Source organism: Lonchura striata, chromosome 23 (genome assembly GCF_046129695.1).
Source record: "Lonchura striata isolate bLonStr1 chromosome 23, bLonStr1.mat, whole genome shotgun sequence".
Classification (NCBI taxonomy): Eukaryota; Metazoa; Chordata; class Aves; order Passeriformes; family Estrildidae; genus Lonchura; species Lonchura striata.
The window spans coordinates 1,288,770-1,308,928 of record NC_134625.1 but is presented as its reverse complement, the minus strand read 5'-3'; the positions used below and the strand labels follow the sequence as shown (position 1 = coordinate 1,308,928).

General features: G+C 47.7%; 1 protein-coding gene across 1 annotated transcript in view; it reads left to right on the top strand.

The window, feature by feature from the left end:
- Positions 1–20,159, top strand: part of LOC110470979 (transmembrane protein 45B) — a 54,902-nt gene that overhangs the window by 32,339 nt on the left and 2,404 nt on the right. The window contains exons 2-4 of the mRNA XM_021531087.3: positions 17,630–17,831; positions 18,329–18,541; positions 19,543–19,727. Of these exons, the coding sequence (XP_021386762.2) occupies positions 17,630–17,831; positions 18,329–18,541; positions 19,543–19,727 (600 nt within the window). The remainder of the gene's footprint in view (positions 1–17,629; positions 17,832–18,328; positions 18,542–19,542; positions 19,728–20,159) is intronic.

Here is a 20,159-nt window from a genome sequence, read left to right as displayed (position 1 = left end):
GAATGGGGAGACAGGAAAAATCCATAGTGAGAAACAAAGAAATTAAGATTTGGGCTTATGAACTAACGAGGGTGCTTCATTTCTACCGAAGCTCAAGCAAAGCTAAGGGTGCTTAAAGTGAAACCTTCAAATTATTTCAGTCTGCATGGTCTTTTGACAAGGGCCTGAATTGACAGGACAAGTGGGAATGGTTTCAAACCAGAGAGTGTAAGTTTATGTTGAATATGAAAAAGAAATCCTTCCCTGTGAGGGTAGTGAGGCCCTGGCAGAGGCTGCCCAGAGAAACTGTGGCTGTCCCATCCCTGGATGCATCCAAGGCCAGGTTGGACAGGGCATGGAGTGACCTGGGCTTGTGTCCCTGGAACATGTCCCTGCACACGTTCGCTTCCAACCCAAACCATTCCATGAACCTTTCCCATTTGTATTTGCCACAGAAATTTGCAGGGAACCACTGCTTCCTTCATCCCCCCCAGCACTAACAGCATATCCCACCCTCACAAAGGGATATAAAAATGTGGGGAAAGGGGGAAAAGTGAGGAACCCACACAAGGAATTTTGCTCCATAAATAGGGAAAGATCTTGAACATGCCACTGGCGTGTTGCTGCAGACAGCTTAAGCCGAGAGAAAATTCTTTGGCAATGACATCAATTCAGCAGTAAGTAATGCATTTTCTAGGGCTGAGATTCAATTTAAGGTCTCTGCAGTGAATGGAATGATTGAATGGTACTTGAAAAAAAAATCAAACAAATGAGACTTATCATTAAGCTATTGTCAGCCCATAATTTCAAAGTGGAGGGTCTTACCCTCTTTTTCCACTTGAACTGTGGTTTATGTACTGAAGTCTGCTAGAACTGACTTGAACTTCCTTGGCTTTCCCTAGAAATCACCCCCATTCACCAAACATAGAAGCTGACAAGAATGGGTTTAGTGCTGGGTGACATTCAAGGCTCTGAGTATCTTTAGCCCCTCCACACTCCCCCCTTTGACTTACATGTTGAGACCCAGCAGAAACTGCAGATCCACTGAACACCAAGAAAAGGGACAGTTTTGGGCTGTGCATCTTTGAGAAATATGGCACAGAACAATATTTTTTTCCTTTTTCTGGTAAACTGTGCGGTTTTCAGCAGTGTTTTACAACCCCCCTAAAATTAAATCTGCCTGCAGAGCTCTGGGTTTAATAACCCCCAGCAAATCTCTCCTCCAGAATTTGTCACATTTTTCCCCTCTACAATTAAAAAAAAAAAAATAGAAATTGATGTAATTTTTTTAGAGTTCTTACTACCTACGAATTAAAAATTAGCCTGAATAATGCTCTGGTGAAAAGGCAGTAAAAAATAGTTTTGTACCAGCAAGGCATGGGCTTGAAAGTTTTTCTTGCTGAGTGACTGGATTCAGGCAAAGCCAATCCCCAAAAGGTTTCCTTGCTGGTGATGCAGCTCTGAGGATTGCCAAGTACATACCCAACAGAGGACTGTTTTTCTAAAAATAGTGCTTAGGTCATTAACTCTACCCCCGTGTCTTGGTCCAAACTAGTCTGGAGTGGTGGTTTCCACTCCATGATGAGGGGATGCACTGAGCACTTCTCACAGTTCTGTCCTCTTGTCTCCTGCAGATGAGGGCTTGGAGGGAACCTGCTGTGACCTCTTGACACTGTCGTATCCTCATCGTTAAATATGGTGTGGTTTAGGCAAAGGGAGAAAATGGGGTGAACCTCAGATTTGGGTTGCTTTGGGGTAAATGCTTGTATATGATTTTGGCATTGGATTTGGAGAGTGTGCTGTGCCATGTGGGTGACCAGAGTCTGCTTCTAGCTGGGAAATGGGGTTTCATCTCATTGCTGTTTGAAAATGAGCTCTTTAATCAAAACTGGTTGTCATGAACTGTAGCAAAGGGAGAGAAAGAGAGAGGTTAAGCTAGAAGCACATCCTGGGTCTGTCTGGCCATGGTGAGCTCATCCTTGGTGATGCTGTGGGTTTCACTCCTCTGGGTGTCTGAGTGGATTGAGATGGGTTTGTAGCAGATTCAGATGTTTTGAGGTGCTCTGCAGGTGGATTGAGAGTGGGTACAAGGTGTGCCGGACGTTTTCCCTGGGCAATCCCCAACTGTACAGTGACAACTCTGTCACTTGACTTCTGAGCAATGTGAGACATGGCTACTGAAGGCTTCTGACCTGGCAAACTGTGCCTGAAAAATCCATTATCTTGGTCCAAGTCAGAACTTGAAGTCTTTCAGACAGGTTTAGGAGAGCCTGGTTCAGAGCCAATGAAGCCTCTGCCTTTGGAGAGGGTGATGTGAGGCACAGTTGGAATGATCTCTCCCAGACATGATCCTTCTGGTTGAGGTTAGAGCACTCCGTGGGACAGGACATAGAAGCAGTTTCCATAGCTGAGCTGCAACCCACTCCCAATGGATACCTTATCTTCATCTCTCACTGTATCTATTCACATGCAATCAAAAGCAGAGGGGTTAGGGATTAAACCTGCTCTGACTTACCCTCGGGGAAGCAACAGCTGGGTGTAGAGTGTTTGTTTTGGGTGTTTGTGCCATGGCAGAGAAAGAGGAGGTTTCAGTGTGAAAGGGCTGCGAGGTAAAGGACAACCCAGCTTCACATCGGTGCTCAGCTTTGGTTGACAATCATCTCTAGTCCTTCCTCGCTTTGCTGGTGGCTGCTGTGAACATTATAAGTGGAAATTCTAGGCAAAAATTATAATGCTACTGCCAGAATTAGATCAAAATAAAATAGGAAAACACCATTTAGGAGTCAAGTACTACTTGTTAATCCATCTTGTTGCCATGGACCCCATTTTTCCTGCCTTGTGCGTCAACAACTTAAATGTCCTGGTTTGTGGAATAGTTTGGATAAAAAGAGGGTGGAATGAGGGAAGAAATTTGTGTAAAAAGTAAGTCAAAGGCTCCAACATGTGTCCTTGGCTGGTTAAATTCAAGATGAGGGTTTTAGGCTTCCTGTGGGACCTCCCTTTCACAGCTCCCCCTTAATCCTCTGGAAATCGCCTGTTACCTACAGCTGTTGGGTCACCAGATGAACTATTTGTTCAATTATTCTTGGTCGTGCTGGCCCAGGCTGCCTCAAAGCTGCCGGCTCCAGCCCGCGGCCCACTTCAATCGCGCCCGGAGGAGCCGCAGCCCGTGCGGAGCCCCGTCCCGTGCGGAGCCCCGTCCCGTGCGGAGCCCCGTCCCGTGCGGAGCCCCAGCCCGTGCGGAGCCGCAGCCCGTGCGGAGCCGCAGCCCGTGCGGAGCCCCGTCCCGTGCGGAGCCGCAGCCCGTGCGGAGCCGCAGCCCGTGCGGAGCCCCGTCCCGTGCGGAGCCCCGTCCCGTGCGGAGCCGCAGCCCGTGCGGAGCCCCGTCCCGTGCGGAGCCGCAGCCCGTGCGGAGCCGCAGCCCGTGCGGAGCCGCAGCCCGTGCGGAGCCGCAGCCCGTGCGGAGCCGCAGCCCGTGCGGAGCCCCGTCCCGTGCGGAGCCCCGTCCCGTGCGGAGCCGCAGCCCGTGCGGAGCCGCAGCCCGTGCGGAGCCGCAGCCCGTGCGGAGCCCCGTCCCGTGCGGAGCCGCAGCCCGTGCGGAGCCGCAGCCCGTGCGGAGCCCCGTCCCGCGGGCAGGAGCGGCTCCGGCCCGCCCCGTCCCGTTTTGTCTCGCCCGACAGCCCCGGGGCGGCCCGCGATGCTCCGGCCGCCACGGCGAGCTGCAGGGGCGGCTCCGGTGCCGGTGCGCCGCGGTGACAGAATCGTTACAAATGAAAGAGGGAAGATTAGCAGAGGCTGTTGCGACAAATGCTGCCGAGATGGTTTCTGGAGTGCCGGCGGTCCCTTCTAACAGGAGCAATCGGCGGCAGCTGCCGTCCCTATGGCGATGCGGAGAAACGCGGGTCCCGCTGGGATCGCGGAATGAAAGCCTAAAACCTGGCAAACCACAGCTCAGGGGCATGCGATGACGGACCGGGGCAGCCTCACGTCATACAAATGGACTGGTAATTAACACAAATTTTTTTCCACCTTTGTCTGCCCCCTCTGCCTCCATCCCCAGTCAGAAGTGTTCAAACCCGCCTTATAAATGGATCACAGCTGCTGAAAGACAGCTCTTGCCTGGCTCTGGGAGTCCTCAGAGTTTGCATGGCAGGGGATCTGAGTCCTCAGCCTGTCTGAGATATCATGAAGTTCCCAAGTAGTTTGTCCTGGCTTCAGGAAAAGCCCCATTTCAGTTTGCCAAACTTCTGCCTATTTAACCAAATGTGTGGGACATCACATCACATCAATCACATCACATCACATCATCACATCACATCACATCACATCACATCACAGTTACCCAGAAATTCTGGATGTACAGGACATGCAGAAAAACCCTTGATGGTCTTCAGATGAGATCTGAAATAGTTGATCATTCATGAAAGTACAGGAGATGGCTTTGGGAAGCCATTCCTGGCGGGTGCAATGCTGAAGGCATCCCACACATCTGCACATGCATAGAGTATTTGGAGACACGAGAAGCACATGGACAAGAAGAGCTGTTCTACATTAGGCTGTTCAGCTCCTGGGGTGGCTGACTTGGAGGGTAAATTCACCATGATGTCCAAGGCAGTGGTGCCATATAGTAAATAGGAAGGTCACTGGGATGGATATGATGTTGATGATCTATGGAAAACTGAATGTGGGAAGCATTCAGGCAATGGGCTTTAGTGGCTTGCAGAGAAGTCATGGAAAATAGGGATCTGGGTGATAGATCTGGAAGAGTTGCCCTAGCTGATCATTCCCTTTTCAGCAGGCTAATGCCCCATCCCTGGAAGTGCCCAAATTTAGATATGGCCTTGAGCAATCTGGTCTAGTGGAAGTTGTCTCTGTCCAGGGCAGGGGAGGGGAATTAGATGATCTTTAAGGCCTCTTCCAAATCAAACCATTCTCTGGTTCTGTGATGGAGCTCTCAGTGACCATGCTGACCCTGTGAGGACAGTGCAGCTCACATGAAGGCAGAGCAGCAGAACAAGAAGAGGCCAAGATAACAACAGAATCCTTGTCTTCTCAGCCATTCAACCCCTTGCTAACCAGAGGGAAAAGCAGGTTGGGCCCTGATAATACTCTAATTATCAGCTCTTACATTAGAAGCAACATCAAAGTTTTATCTCTTCTGGAGCTATGGGGAAGCTCTGCCTGGAAGGCCATGGCATGGCCAAAGCTTGGTTATCCCGTGGGATTGTGAGTTGTTAGTGTTCCTCTCTTCTTCCAGACTCTGAGCTTTGCCCCGGTGAGCAAAGGTGTCACCTGTGTCACTGTCAGAACTGGTACAGGACAAGGAGAAATGTTTTGATGAGATGTACTTCCCTTTGGGTTCTAGAATAGAATCCTAAAATGAATGATTTGGGTTGGAAGGGACCTTAGAGATCATGTTCCAGCTGCCTCCCCTGGGCAAGGACACCTTCCACCAGCAGGGACACCTGCATCCTTCCGTCACTATCCCAGGGTGCTCCAAGCCCTGTCCAGCCTGGCCTTGGACACTTCCGGGGATGGAGTAGCCACAGCTCCTCTGGGCAAGTAGTGCCAGGGCCTCACCACCCTCACAAGGAAGAATTTCTTCCTAACAGCCAATCTAACCTTCTCTCTTTCAGGTCGAAGCCTCTGTTTCCCCCATTTGGGACTTGCAGCACCGGAGCATAGGCATTGCAGCACTCCCTGCTTTGCTTCCTCCCCACCCGAGGTTCTGAAGTCAAAAGAAATTTACAGCCTCACCAGGTCTGCATCCCCCTACAACCCCCCTCTTGCCTCCCCCCCTCCCATCCCTTCTCCCTCCATCACCCCCAGGTCTCTTCCAGCTGCCTCCACATCTCCCGAATCCCAGCAATTGCTCTTGAAACATGTCGAAACGCCATTAGGCGGTCCCTGGCCAGCCGGGCTCCCTTCCCGGCCGTGGCCAGGACAGGCTGGCGCTGACACATCCCGCCTGGCACTTTGAAGTCCCCGCCCGCGCTCGGCGGGGACAGCTGGGCTGTGCCACAATCCCCTCGGCCTTTTGGGCTAAGCCGGGCGTTTTAAAATAGTCCCCCCTCCCCTGCCCGGCGGTGACAACTGCACAATTATTTCAGACGCTGTTTATGGACCCGCGGCGTAACCGGAACCCGCGGAGGAGGAATGGAGGTGAAGGGGGAGAAGGCGGCAGCCCTAAGTGGGTTTCACCCTAATTAACAGTCCCCTTGTTTCTCACCAGGTGCTTGAAAACTCATCCATGCGCGTAAAATCTGCAGCAGCAAAGAGATCCGTGATGAAAACTGGCATTTTGTCACAATCCTTATTTTTAAAGGATGGTTTGAACCCTTTACATTTGTTTCAGGGCTCCCCAAAAGGCAATTCTGCCTCCTTTCTGGAAAAGAGATGCTGCCGGGTGGATTTGGAATCGCCTTGGATAATGCCTCTCCTTTTGCCTCAGTTTTCCAATGGCAAACCAGGGATGTGACGTCGGGTATATAACCCCGGGAAAGTGGGAGAAAGAACTGGAACAGAGCTGAAACCAGTGCAGCAGTCTAGCTGCTGGCCAAGTGCCTCCGGAGAGGGAGGAATGTTGAAAAGTGACGCAAGGAGCTTCTCACACCTGGAGCGGGGCTCCAGCCAAGCCCAGAACGGGGCTGCAGCGCCTGCCCTCTCCCCCTGCCCCGCTCAGGCCTTCCCCCTCGCACCCAGAGCATCCCTCTGTGACAGAACGCGATCGTTTCCGTGAGCCCTCAGCACCACCTAGTGTTCCCAAATATTCCCGGGGTCCCGTTCTGCGCCTCCGGAACACGTCTGGTCATCGTGCGGTAGCTGGACCCCAAGGCTGGGGCGGCGTCCCACATCCCTACATCCACAAGGAGCCCTTCCAACCCCAATTCCCACCTCTCTTCAGCCGTTTCACAACACAAATCCCCCGTGCAAGCTCTCAGGCGTGAAGGCCACTCCCAAAATCTTCAGCACCTGCTTCCCAAAGCATCCTCCTCTATGGGGATGAATTTACAGGAAGGCCGGATTGCTTTGACATCCAGAGTTGCTTCTGCAGAGAGTGAGGGAGATGCTGGTTTGCAGCCTATCAGAGCTGTGTTTCCGTTGCTTAAAGATCAATAAATGCCAGGTTTTGAACTTGCTCTTCTTCCCTAACCCTAGGTATGGTTTTTCATGGTATTTTTTAAAGGTAATTCAACTTTTAGGATTGAAAATTAAATGAAATTATAAATATTTGCTTGGGAAATATATCTGGAGCAGGAGTGCTGGAGAGGAGGATAAGAGGGAGGAAGATGGCAAAGATGATGACTACAAGGAGGAAAACCAATTCAATATCAGTGTGGATGACACTTCCCAATTCTACTTTCAAAAGCAAGGGTCTCAGTGTTAACATGTCAAGATGAATAACTGATTTTCTCTCTTTTCAGATGAAATTACCCACCAAGGAACCTTCTGGCTCCTCACAGCTTTATGTCCCCAGTAATCTCACTGTCACTCAGAGACATTCCTTCCAGCTTCAGGTGTTGAAGATGAACAAATTCCTCCGCCCAAATTCCTCTGGCTTCAGTAGGTGATCTGGGTATGGGTAGCGAGGTCGAGCCTGGCTGGGGAGGTGATATTCCTCCCTCTGCCGCCGAGATGCGCCCTTGCTCCATCATTGCTGAACGCCAGCTGGATGGAGGGGGGAAATCCGCAAAACAAACCTCCCAGGGTGTGAAGATTTAATTTTGCCTGGCTTCCAGGGACAATGTTGATGGCACAGCCCTGAGGACTGCCTAGCTCCCCTGCACCTCTCCCGGCTGGGTCACTCTCCACTCTCCACTCTGAGGTGTTTTAGGGGTTCATTTCCTTGTGGTCCCATGGTTTTTTTTTTTTTTGTTGTTTGTTTTTTTTTTTTTTTTTTAAACTGCACATCAATTGTGCATTATTTTTTTATCCTGTTAAGATTTCCCACAGTTTGGCCACTTTGTGCTTCCTTTTAGGTGCTGTTGTTTTTCATCTTTAACTTTCACCACCTCTCCCTGAGCCTACCTCTCAGTTGCCTGTCACTGTTTTCTCATGCTCTGCCTTCTCTTTCTCTTCCTCTTCTTTCATCTGGCTACACAAATTTTTCTGTCCCTTATTAATGCTTTTGCCACGTCCAAGCATGCTTTAATTCTGATATCCAGCTGGAACTGATGCAGCTGGAATCACATCAGGGCTGAGCCCCCCAGCTTTTGTTTAATTCGCACCTGTTCTTACCTAGCTGAGGTCTCGGATCTTTTCACAGGGCTGTAACAGAGACATTTCTGGGGGTTGTCTTTGCTTACATCACCTTTCCTTGTCCCATTCTGCCCCAAAGCAGTCCCTTTTCCTCCTGGCTGTGAATGGATGCTGTTTGCTCTCCACAGCTGCAGATGTGCCATACTGGATTTATTCATCTCCTCCTTTTGCCATCTAGCAAACTCCTTCCTCAACCTCTTTGTGTGGGAACATGACATTTGCAAGAATTAGGTCATATTTTGAGCAGAGTCTGGTGGGTCCCTTGTTGTCTCCTCAGGGCTCTTTGTACTCCACATCTTCCTGTATGTGGGGACTGAAGTGGTCCATGGAGAGGAATAAATTTATGTGATGCTACTGTGGAGCAGTTGCAGGTCACTACCCCTTCCCCTGTTCCAAAGTACTTCAGAATCACTGGAAATCTGGGTTGCATATGATGGGTGAGCACTCAGGTGACAAACAACACTGAGGTGGGAGGATGCTGTGAGGGATCATTTCCTGGGTACCAGAAAGGCTTAAGGAGGTGCCACCAGGAGGTGACTCCCTTAGAAATGGAAGCATCTAAGTACAAAACCTTTTGCCTGCATTACACAGGCAAGATTTGTGGGTGCAAGAGGAGGGGAAGGAAAATGTGGCATCATCATTTTGGTTGGAAAATACATCGATATTCCAGCAAGGGACCAGACAAATATCAGTGTCTGGCCAGCTTGATTTCCTATTTTCCTGTCTCTTAAAATTGCAGGCAGCCTGTGCAGCTCTTCTCTCCAGATATGTGGCCACGTGGCAAATGACTCCTTCACCCATCCCCTCTGCCAGCACAGGAAAATGCAGGAACTAATTTCCTGGCTCTGACACTCCATCATTTCCCCCATTTCTCTGAGCTGTTAGTTCTGAGCATCACTCCCATGGCATGCTCCAGCCTGCATCCCAAGCTGCATCCATGGAGATTGCAGGTATTGTCTAACCAGACAGCATACTGGAATGATTCCCAGAGAAGCAAACTCCTGTTTTCTTGGTCATTCTCAGCTTTGCGTGTTGATATGAAGAGACTGCCAGGGTGTTCTTTGCTGCCAGATCTCCTGTGGATATGTTTAGGAGCCGGAGTTCTGTGTGAGATAAGCAGGGAGAAAACAGACGTCAGGAGGTGGAAAACTAGAGATGGGCAGGATACAAAAGAGCTTTTTTGAGGCCTCAAAAAATTCTAGCATAGGAATTCTGATTTTTTTTTCCAGGATTGATTTAATGGGAAGGCAGTAATATTGCAAAGTTGCTGATCAGGACTGGTTTATTAGGCTGGATGTGCTGTGCGGACCAGAATTCCCACCTCCAATGTTAGCCCAGTGCCTGTGGATGGTGAGAGCCTGAACTGGACATCTATCTGAAGAATTTACAGCCTTTACATGTGTTTTCAAGGATGTCTAAGGAATTTAAGAGTGGCTGAGCTTTAGGAAATTATGGATATAAGTTGAAAATGATGTCAGGTTTTGATGCATCTTATCAGGAAATGACTGTTCAGGTCCACTTGGAAATGAAACATTCTGCTGGACTTCTGAGTAACCCCAGCTCAGGGAGGGTCTTTACTACAATAAATACACTCAGAGAGGTTATTTATTTCCTTGGAGTAAGATCCACCCCCCTACACACCCTGTGATTTTGTTCTGCAAATATTTGAAGGTGCAAATTTCCTGGTAGACAAGAAACACCAACATGACTCAGCAGAGCTTTGGGTGGGAACAAGCTCCCATTTCAGAGTAACATTTAACAAAAGGTTTTGTTTTTAGGTAAACTCAGTCTTTCTTATGTGACAGCTACAGCAACTTCATCACTCATGACCAAGATTTTTCCATGGCATCTTTTTGGGTCTCTTTTGCATTTTTGGAAATCTCTTGACCTTTTTTTCATGAACTTGTAGCAACTCCCAGGCTAAATAATTCTTCATTTTTCTCAGGCCCTCCATCTCAACACTTGTTCTTCTTCCATTTATTCATCAGCCTCAGTTTTGGGAGTAGTTTTATGGGTAAATCTGGTAAATTTCTGGTAAATCCTTCTACATGCCTGGAGCAAGGTGAATGTAAACCCCTCAGTTCTGATATATTCCAGGGGTTGTGGGACACAAAACATCATCAGGCTCCTGGGACATTTGTGAAACAATTTAATGAAGAGACAAGAAATACCTGCACCATGGCTTTTGCCTCTAGAAAATTTGAATTTTTCCATCTGAAAAACACAGAGGGTTTGGGCATCCAACCCCTCCACTGATAAAAGGATGACTGTGGGATGCTTCCTCCCTTCCAGCAGCACTTACCTCTCTGAGAGGTGAGAATGATGGCTTAATTGACAATTTTTTCTTTTCTTTATTTATTATTTATTTAAGAACTTATCTGTTTAAACAACATTGTGGGACAAGGAGAGGGAATATATTTGATGTCAATAAATCAAAATAGTGATATAATAATAAAAGAAAAAGACAGGGTTGGCAGACAGCTCTTCTGAACCTCAAGACATTTATAAATCAGGCTGAATATATTTAAAACATTAAAATCCATCTTTCTTACTACAAATTTCCTGTGGCAGGTGTAGTTGCTCTCAGTGCTGTAAGTCACTGCACTGCTCCCTAAAAGTGAGTAAAGCCCAGGGCTGGAGCACAGAAGGCCCTGTCAGAGCTTCCTTTACAAATAGCCATAATAACGCTTCTCTCCCTCCCAAGGGTGTAATGAGGGTTAATTATTTAACATTTGTAAAGCACTTGCAAGACTGGAGATGAAAGTGGAAAGTATTATTAAGGATAAACTCCAGGTTTATAGGAGGCCTGGTCAGAAAATTGCATTTGGAGTTGAAATATGGGTTATGAGTGTGTATCCTAGGAGGGGCATCCATCAAACCTGGGAAGCAAGGAAAATGGAAAATGAAGTGCTTTGAAGGAGTTAATCCAGTTAATAATTAATGCAGTGTTTTGGGGATGAGGGGTGCAGGCATTGGGAGTGGGGAGTAATGCCTCGCACAACTCCCCTGTATCCCACCCTGCATGAAGTTGGTAATGGGGAACTCTGATAGAAGGAAATTTAATCTTTGTACAAAATCTGAGAACATTAAGATCTGGAGGGGGAAAGCCTTGAGACAGCCAAAATTCAGCAAATCATGGATTCCTTTTGTGGGAGAAAACTGCAAATTAAAGCACCTGGTGTGCCCAGGAGTGGGGGATTTCTGTGTGCAGGGTCACCTTTCCCTCCGAGCTGGGGTTTGGGAGGCAGGCAGGAGGCAGGTGAGGCAGGTGCCACGGGCAGGGGAGGAGCACAGATCACCTGGGAGGAGGTGCAGCACCAGGATCACCAGGACAGGTAAGACTCTGCTGCCAAAGGCTGCCATGGGGAGGGGGAGGTCACCCCACACCATGGGATGGGAAGGGACCCCCTGCCTGCCCTTTATGGGCCCCTCAATTTGGCATCCAAACTCCATGGGGAGAGAAGAGAGGGGTCAGGGTGGGTGAAGCACTGCTTCCCTTAGGAAAGCAAATTTGTGAGAGATTTAAGTGTTCTCAGCCCACTGGGTAGCTGCCCTGCTCTGAGGCTCCTGTGGAGGGGCTCACAGGGGTTTGGCTGCTGTCCCTGCTGGGCTGGGAGGCAATGGGACAGACCAGCAAACCCGCAGCAACTTTTTTCAAGGAGGAAGTTGAAAAATAAACATGATATGTGGGGCCCCAAAGCAGGCAGAGGTGAAAGCAGGGCAGCCTGGGGGCAGCAGGGCCCCAGAACCCCCTTGCCATTCCGCAAGGAACCCTTGCTGGCTCCCCACTCCACTCCCAGCCAAATTAAATGCAATCCCTCTGCCTTGCAGCCAAACTGAAATTGCTGCTGCGTGCACTGAACCAAAAACTCTCTCCCCACCTTCCTCTACCCACAGCAATGCCTAGAAAAGTCACTTCTAGTGCCTAAAACCTCACAGTTTGGATTCATAGAGTTCCAGAATGGTTTGGGTTGGAAGTGACCTTAAAGCTCATCTCATGCCACCTTCCTTGCTGTGGGCAGGGCCACCTGTGCTACAGGGGAAGGTTTTTTTCCTTCTTTCTTCCATTCTTCCTACCAGCTTATCATTAAAAAATTACCAACTCCTCACCTTGGCAGCACAGAGTGCAATGGCCGAAGCTCCAGATGCTTCTGGAGGGGGATGCTGGGGACCACAGCTCTGGGGTACCTAGGGACAAACTGTGGTTAGAGTTATGTGTTTTATGGATATATTTGGTATATATTGCAATTGAAATGGTTTTAATCCTTTGTGTTGGATAGTTTTCCTTGAGGGATGTTGAAGACACATTGTGCTTAACCTGTGTCACATTCTGGGGCAATTGGGACAATTTGAGGACAAATATTAATCTCCTCTTTGGAAAATGCCCAGAAAAGTTGTGGAATCCAGCAAAATTCTGGCTTTCCCACCCCTGGAAGTGTTCAAGGCCAGGTTGGATGGGACTTGGAGCAACCTGGTTTAGTGGAAGGTGTCCCTGCCCATAGCAGGGGGTGGAACTGTATTATCCTGAAATTCTCCCCAACCCAAACTGTTCTGTGATTCTAGGATTCTATAAATACTGGGGTTTTTTTGTGGGATTTTTGATGGTGATAATCCTGGTTTGAGTTTGTTTTGGGTTGGTGCCTGTGAGGGGTTATTGGAGTCAGGGCTGCCCCATTACACATCATGGAGCAAGGGAGGCAGTTCAGGGCACAGATGGCATCCACTCCTTTAGAAAGCACTTTACCATCACATAGAAGCAAAGAAAAATGGCTTTTGAGATGGTAAAGTGCATTTCCCCCAAGATGTAATTTTTAAAGTCAGACCTGTCTTAAAACCACAAATAAACAAATGCAGGTCACAAGAGAAGGAATGATAAAGTGTCTGTTCTGAGCCCCTGTAATTAGGCTTTGGCTAATTTATTTTATCTCTCAGCTTTCTTTGATGGGATATAGCTTCTTGCTGCTTCCCTGATGATGGCTCAGAGCAAGGATAGGGGTGGAGAATCCAAACCAGGGGCTTATAAAACAAGAGAAATGGAGGCAGCATAAGGAAGAGGAAGCAGACAGCTGTATAACCTCTCCATTACTAGCTTTTGTATCTCTCTCCCTTAGTGTCTCTTTCCAGGTGGATCCATTGTGTCTATTAAATAGACCTCTAGTCCAGCATCCTGAATTCAAAGCTTTCATCCCTGTTTGAACTTTCACGCTGAACTTTCCCATTTCAGGAGGATGAATTATCTCAGTTTGTGTTCTCTGTCTGCAGCTACTGCATAAGCTCCTGCAGTACCTGATGGTCCTTCAGATACATCTTGGAAATTGAGCCTAATAGTGTCCAATGATCATGATAATTTTTTAACCTAAGTCTGAACCCCTTAAGGATCCTTTATATGCAGAAATGTTGCTTTCCTGCTTTTGCAGCTGCAGCTGAGCTTCCCAGTATGAGGAAGAAGATTGCTCAGTGTCACTGTTAACACTCCCTGGTGCAGACAGAGGGAGAAGAGAGCCCGACAATAATGAGATGAAATGGTTCAGAGTGGGGTTTTAGCCTGACATTAATGAATTAGGGATCCAGTTCCTGTGGGAGCTAATGGAAGTGCTGCTATGATTATAAATGCCCCTGCAGACAAATAAGACAGTGCTGGTAATGAGTGAGACAGCACAGGGTACAGGATAGCTTATCATTGTCAGTGATGCCTCTCCTCTCTCGTGTCTCCTGCCATCTCTCTGTCCTCAGAGGGAGAGATAGCTCACTCACTGCCATCCCCATTAGGTTTGGGTAGTGGGGTTATGTTATATTTAGAGAGACACAGAGAGAACATGCAGGATAGGGAAGGGGCTGACTGAGGATGGTTTTTTGAGCACAGCACCTCAGCTGCTGTCGGTCTGTAGGTCTGGATTTTATGCACTCTTGCAGCTGCAGATTCAACACAAAAGCCCCTCTGGAAGGATGGAAATAGCTTCATTATTTCCAGATACACATCTCAGTGGCATTCTTCACCTCAGCCTGAGCTCAGCTTGGGTGGTTTTTTTGCAAGTCATTTCTCCTCTTCCCTGAGTCAGCCCTTCCCTGGGGACTATCCCTGTCACCCACAGATGCTCTGAGAGCCAAGCACAGGTACAGTGAGCAAACCAGCTCTGGTGTGTCTGAACCACCTGATTCACACAGGTTAAAGGGCAAAGTTAATTGTAGGGGTGATGGCTGTTAGCTCTTCCCACTGGTGAACTTTAGACTGTAATTTCCTAGCTGGGGAAAATGGAAGTGATGCCTTGACTGAGACACTTTCCAGTGGACTTGAAAAAAAAAACAACCCAAAAAAAACCCATACCAAAAAAAAAAAACTCCCTCAGGGAACCAAATGAAATATTTGGAATAGTAAAATGGCCCAGGTTGCGGCTAAAAAGTGAGTTTGTGGCTGCCAGGGTAGTGTGCAAAGAAGGAGGTGAAAGCCTAGTCAGGCTCTCAGACTCTTTACCATCCTCCAGATGCCTCCCCTGTTAGTTTGGGTGCATTAGCTATAAACCAAGAAAAACCAGCTCCTCTGGGAGGTGATAAGAGCAGATGAAAGAGTAAATAATTAAACAGACACAGTGTAGGGCTCCATAGTAAACAGGGGGTAAAGAGCACAAATGACAAGCCAGCAGGAACATGAGCTAAACACAGCTGGGTGATGAGGGAAGGGACAAAGTCATGTTCAGCAGGGATGCTCTGGGATGGTGGCTGTGACCACCAACACCAGCACCCACTGGACCTTCAGCTTGTTCTTTTCTCTGCTGATTGCAAGCATGTTTCACTTCCTTTGGAGCTACAGGGATAAACAAGAGCTGTTTGTCTCAGGGCACAACATAACTGTGGTTGGTTTTTTCCCCATTGCATGTTTTCAGGGGAGGAAGAGAAGCCTGAGAAATAGTTTTGCTGGTCACGTGTCCTATCTGAGCCATGTGCTCCCTGCTATAAGGCAGGAACGGAGACCAGCAAACCCAAAAGAGTCCCTATGACCCCCTGAGCTCAGCCCAGATCACATAAGCACTGTAAGGTGGCTGTGCATACCCTACTTAGCTGATCTTTTAATTGTGATTGATCAGTGTATCCTTCAGGTCGTCCCAATTTGACTGCACCAATCTCAGCTGGAAAACCAACAGGCCTCACTTTATATCAGCTTTTAATATGTAACTTCAAGAGCTACATCAGTTATATATTTGACTGTATATTGCTATGGTCATGTTATAATTGTAGCATTAATACAGCAAGATATGTTATCAAGCCTTCTTGTTGTGGTATTCTCAGATGGGTTTGGTTCTGCTTCCAGTTATTATCCTGATATATTTCACCATCCCTCCTTGTACCTGATCTAAATTTCCCTTCTTTCAGTTTAAAGTCATGACCTCCTTTTCATGTATATGATGAGATTCTCTACTCATCCAGAAAATACAGATTTTTTCAGTCCTCCCCATGGTTTGGGAATGCTGCTCCCTTAATCACAGGGAAACAGTTGGATGTTCCCATTCCCCAGTTTCCCCTTTCAAAGGACTGCAGAAATGATTGTATTAACCCACTGGACTGTGCTAGCCCTGCTGGTAAACAACATCTTGCTTTGATTTTCTGTTTAATTACCCAATGCACCCTTTGTCAATAAATCTTTCCTTTTAACTCATGAAATAAGGCATAACCCTGCAGTGCTAATAGTGACCTGCAAAGCTGCCAGCTCATACCATGCCCTATCCATGCACAGCTTTTCCACTCTTGGATTAAATCCCCCCTAAATTCATCTTCATGAACCCACTGGGATAGCTCAGAGGTGAAGACAGGATGGAAACCAGCCTGGTGGCACTGCAGGAACATCGGCCCCATGTGTTGCCCTGCATGGCTGCATGTACTGGGCTGGTGTTTGCACATGGAGTCAATGTTTGCTTAGCTCGAGCTGTTGGATTAGCTGTTTGGTTAAAGCAGCTTGGATCAGGCAGGTTGGTTGCAGGGATTTAGGAGATCAGTTTTAACCCTGTGGATTTTCCTGCTCGGGGACAGAGTCCTCTGGGAGATGGTATCTGCACCAGCTGTGGACTTCAAGGGATGAAACAAGGTGTCCCTGGGACAAACCAACCTGAAATTGGGTAGTAATAAACCAAAGAATCAACTCCCTTTCTCCAAGGCTGACAGTAACAACTTGTGTTTAACCCCACATGCAAATTATCCCTTGTGCAACAGCAGAATAAGAACATTTTTGGTTTATATTTTCAGCAAGTGTTGACTGAAGACCAAAATGCTGCTGGGGAAGGCAATTTCAGGATAATCAGGATGTCTAGGATGGGGAGGTCAGATCCAGGTCCAAACAACGCAACTCCTGCTATGTGGAGAGACAGCATCCACTCCACAGTGGAGACAGTTTCTGCTCACAGTTAAGAGTGGATTGGCACAGAGAAGTTACTAAACAGAGACGGAAGTCCTGAGCACCAACAGCACAGCCTTGTTATAAATTAAAACATTCTTAATTGCCCAGTCTGACACGACCTCACACCAAGGCAGCCCTCAAACATATGGTTGAACCCACACGAAAGAGCTGGTCAGTTCTCAACCTAATTAAGCAAACAGCAAACAGGAGCTGGCTGGGTTTAATTGCTGTAATTCTCCCAGGAAATGAGTCCCAGCATCCTGCAAACCATGTGTGTGTGCACTCCAGCACAGAGGTTCCAGCAGCTTGGTGCAAGTCCTGGTTTAAAGATGCTCAGGAGAGGGAAGAAGGAGTGTGAGCAGGTCAGGATGCAGGGAATTACTTGATTTGTTTGCCCAAACCCACAGTGTTTTGTTTCCAGCAGCTTTTGGGCTATTTTTGAAGGTATATTTTTAAGTAAATGCTTTGGTTTGTGGAATAGATGCAGGCTTTTTCACCTCTTCCATGGCCTGAAATAATTCCAGAGATTTTTAAAAGTTTTGGACTTTGCACACCAGTTCCATGGCTGTTCATGGAGCTTAAGAAACATTATTCTGTTCACTCCTAGACGTTCCTGTTTTCCCTGTGTATTATCTCTCCTACCTGGGTCCTGAAAAGCCCTTGTCAGCAGCAGATCCTTATGTTAATACTTTCAAAAGAGCAAGAAAAGGAGGACCTACTGCTGAGAGGGATCCTTGGAATTAAAGGTTCAGGCTGGGATGTGTCAGACATTGCAGCAGATTTGGGGCTTCCTTTGAAAAAACTGTGGCTTTTTTGACATTTCCTAATCTTGGGGCAAGGACCTCAGAGACGTCTCGGGGGTTCCCTGTGCTGCTTCCTATTCCCATGGGCTTGGTCAAGCCTACTCCAGTCCTCCCTGAAGGGGAAATCCTGTTTTTTTCCCCAGTGTTATGCCAAATAACTTGTGTAAATTGAATAATTACATTGTTCTTCTTTGCCTTGTAGTCAGAAGAGGTTGACAGGATGGCGAATTTTAAGGGTCATGCGCTTCCAGGCAGCTTCTTCCTGCTCTTTGGACTCTGGTGGTCAGTGAAATACCCACTGCAGTATCTCAGCCAGAAAGTAAATAAAAAATCCCACAGGGCTTACTGTTTCCAGCGTGTGGATGCCATTGAAGGGGGAATCAAAATCCTCTTTTCTCTAATAGGTAAGGGTTTTCTTTCACTTGCTATGGCAGTATTCACCTAGCCTGCACTGATGATTGTACAGGAGGCCTGACTCCACAGGAACTGGTCTAGATGTGGAAGGATCAGAGAATCTTTAAGGCTGGAAAAGACCTCTTAGATCATTGAGTCCAAGCACTAACCACTGCCACGTCCACCATTAAACCATGAACCTGAGCACCATATCTACGTATTTTTGAATCCTTTCAAGTATGGTGATTCCAGCACTCCCCTGGGCAGCCTGGATGCATCCTTGATGTCCATCTTGACTTGATCTCTGGTATAGTTTGATGTGGAAAAACAAGTCTCACACCCCTTCCCAAAGCTGAGCTGCCATTGAACACAGGCCTGATTTTTCCATCCAGTCTTTTCTCCCTAATGCAAACTCACCAGCTCCTGCCTCAGAACCCCTAGCAGAAAGGAGTAGGTTCAACCATTGCAAATAACCCCCAGAAACTCCATGCTCTTGGATGTCCTGCAGGGATGCTGGCGGAGCAGTTTGTCCCCGATGGTCCCCACTTGTACCTGTACAGTGGGGAGAAGCACGACTGGGTGAAGCTGATGAACTGGCAGCACACCACCATGTACCTCTTCTATGGCCTCTCCGGGGTGGTAGATGTCCTCACCTACATGTCCCAGCTGGTGCCGCAGGGTCTGGATCGCCTTATGTTGGCTGTGGCCGTGTTTGTTGAAGGTTGGTAGAAGGTGGTGCTTAATTCGGGGAGGGATATTGGGGACCAAGTCAGAGGAGGGCTAAAATTTTCCTGACTGAGATATGGCTCCAGATGCCTCTGGAGATAGGACACAGGGCAGGCTGGGTTGGAATGAGATGGGAAATACAGTCCTGGATAGGTTCTGCTTTGGAATTTCTGGGGCTACTGCATTGCAAAGTAGCAGAATGAGGTTCCTTGTTATGATAAATGGCTGGTGAACTCTGCATTCCTCTGCCATCAACAGGCTGTTCTCCTGCCCCATGTTCCCCCTGAGAGCCATTAATTGCAATGCAGGCATCATTAGCCTGATCTCCTTGCATGACACGTGGCAATTTGAAGTGATTTCTCTCAGTTTCAGCACTGCACCAATATCATTCTGTCCTCAGGCTGCCTTGCAAGTCACCAGCCAGGATTCCAGACCCCTTTTGGATCATAGAATCATATAAAGACTTGGCTTGGAAGGAAGCTTAAGGATCATCTAGTTCCAACACTCTCATATGGGAAAAGAAGGTCTTGTTTATATAGAGCCCTCCTTAATGAAGGCATAGCTCCTGTTACTTTTCCTTTCCCAATCACATCAGTTTTTGAGGCAGCAGCAGCAGGGGCAGCTCCACATGTACACTTTGTAAGACCAGGAAACCTATCATTTACAGCTCCGAAAAAATGGTGAAGTTTAGCAATAAGAAAGAAGGACACAGCAGAAGCCTGACTAGAAGGGAAGGATCATCTGAAGAGGTGTCAGCACAGATGTGAGAAGAAAATTACCCTGTCCTTGGTCACTGTATTGCTCAGATCCTCCTGCCCCAAGGTTGGGCATCTTCCTGGATGCTGGGATGCCAGGAGGCCTAGGGGATGGTGCTATGTGGAGTCCCCTCTTTCCATGATGGCCTGTCTCAATTTGCCATCCAGGCAGGTGATTTACTCAGCTCAGTGGCCACGGCTGTTGTTAATGCTGCTCTAATCAGGGCTCGTATTTTGGCAGGTTGTCTTTTCTATTACCACGTCCTTCACCGCCCCATGTTGGATCAGCACATCCACTCCCTGCTGCTCATCACCATCTTTGCTGGGGCTGGCAGCATCCTACTAGAGGTTTTCCTGCGTGACAACATTGTCCTCGAGATGTTCAGAGCCCACATCACCATTGTCCAGGGAACATGGTTCTGGCAGGTCTGTTCTGCCTTCCCAGAACAATGAAGCAAAGGGAAAAGAGAGGAACAAGTATCATGTATCAATCACACACCTCTCAGGGATTATTTTGCCAGGCTCATTTCATAAATAACTCATAACCCAGAATGAAAATTTACTTATCACAGGTCATCTCTGATGGCTGCTCTTGCTGCAAGAGCTGTTTGTTTTGCCTTATTGCTTGTACAGGGGGAAGAGCAAAATCAAGTGAGCAACATTCTGCAGTACCTAATGACCAAGTACTAATTGCTTAATGTGTCTAATGCTCCCTGCAGCCCTCCCTCTGGTTTAGTGGAAAGATACAAATCCCACCAGCAATAAAACAGCTAAGTTAAAATACAGCCAGCTGCTTGCTTTCGTTGGAAAAGCAAGGAAATCAATTGGGGATAATTGCTCTCAAAACTAAGCTATCAA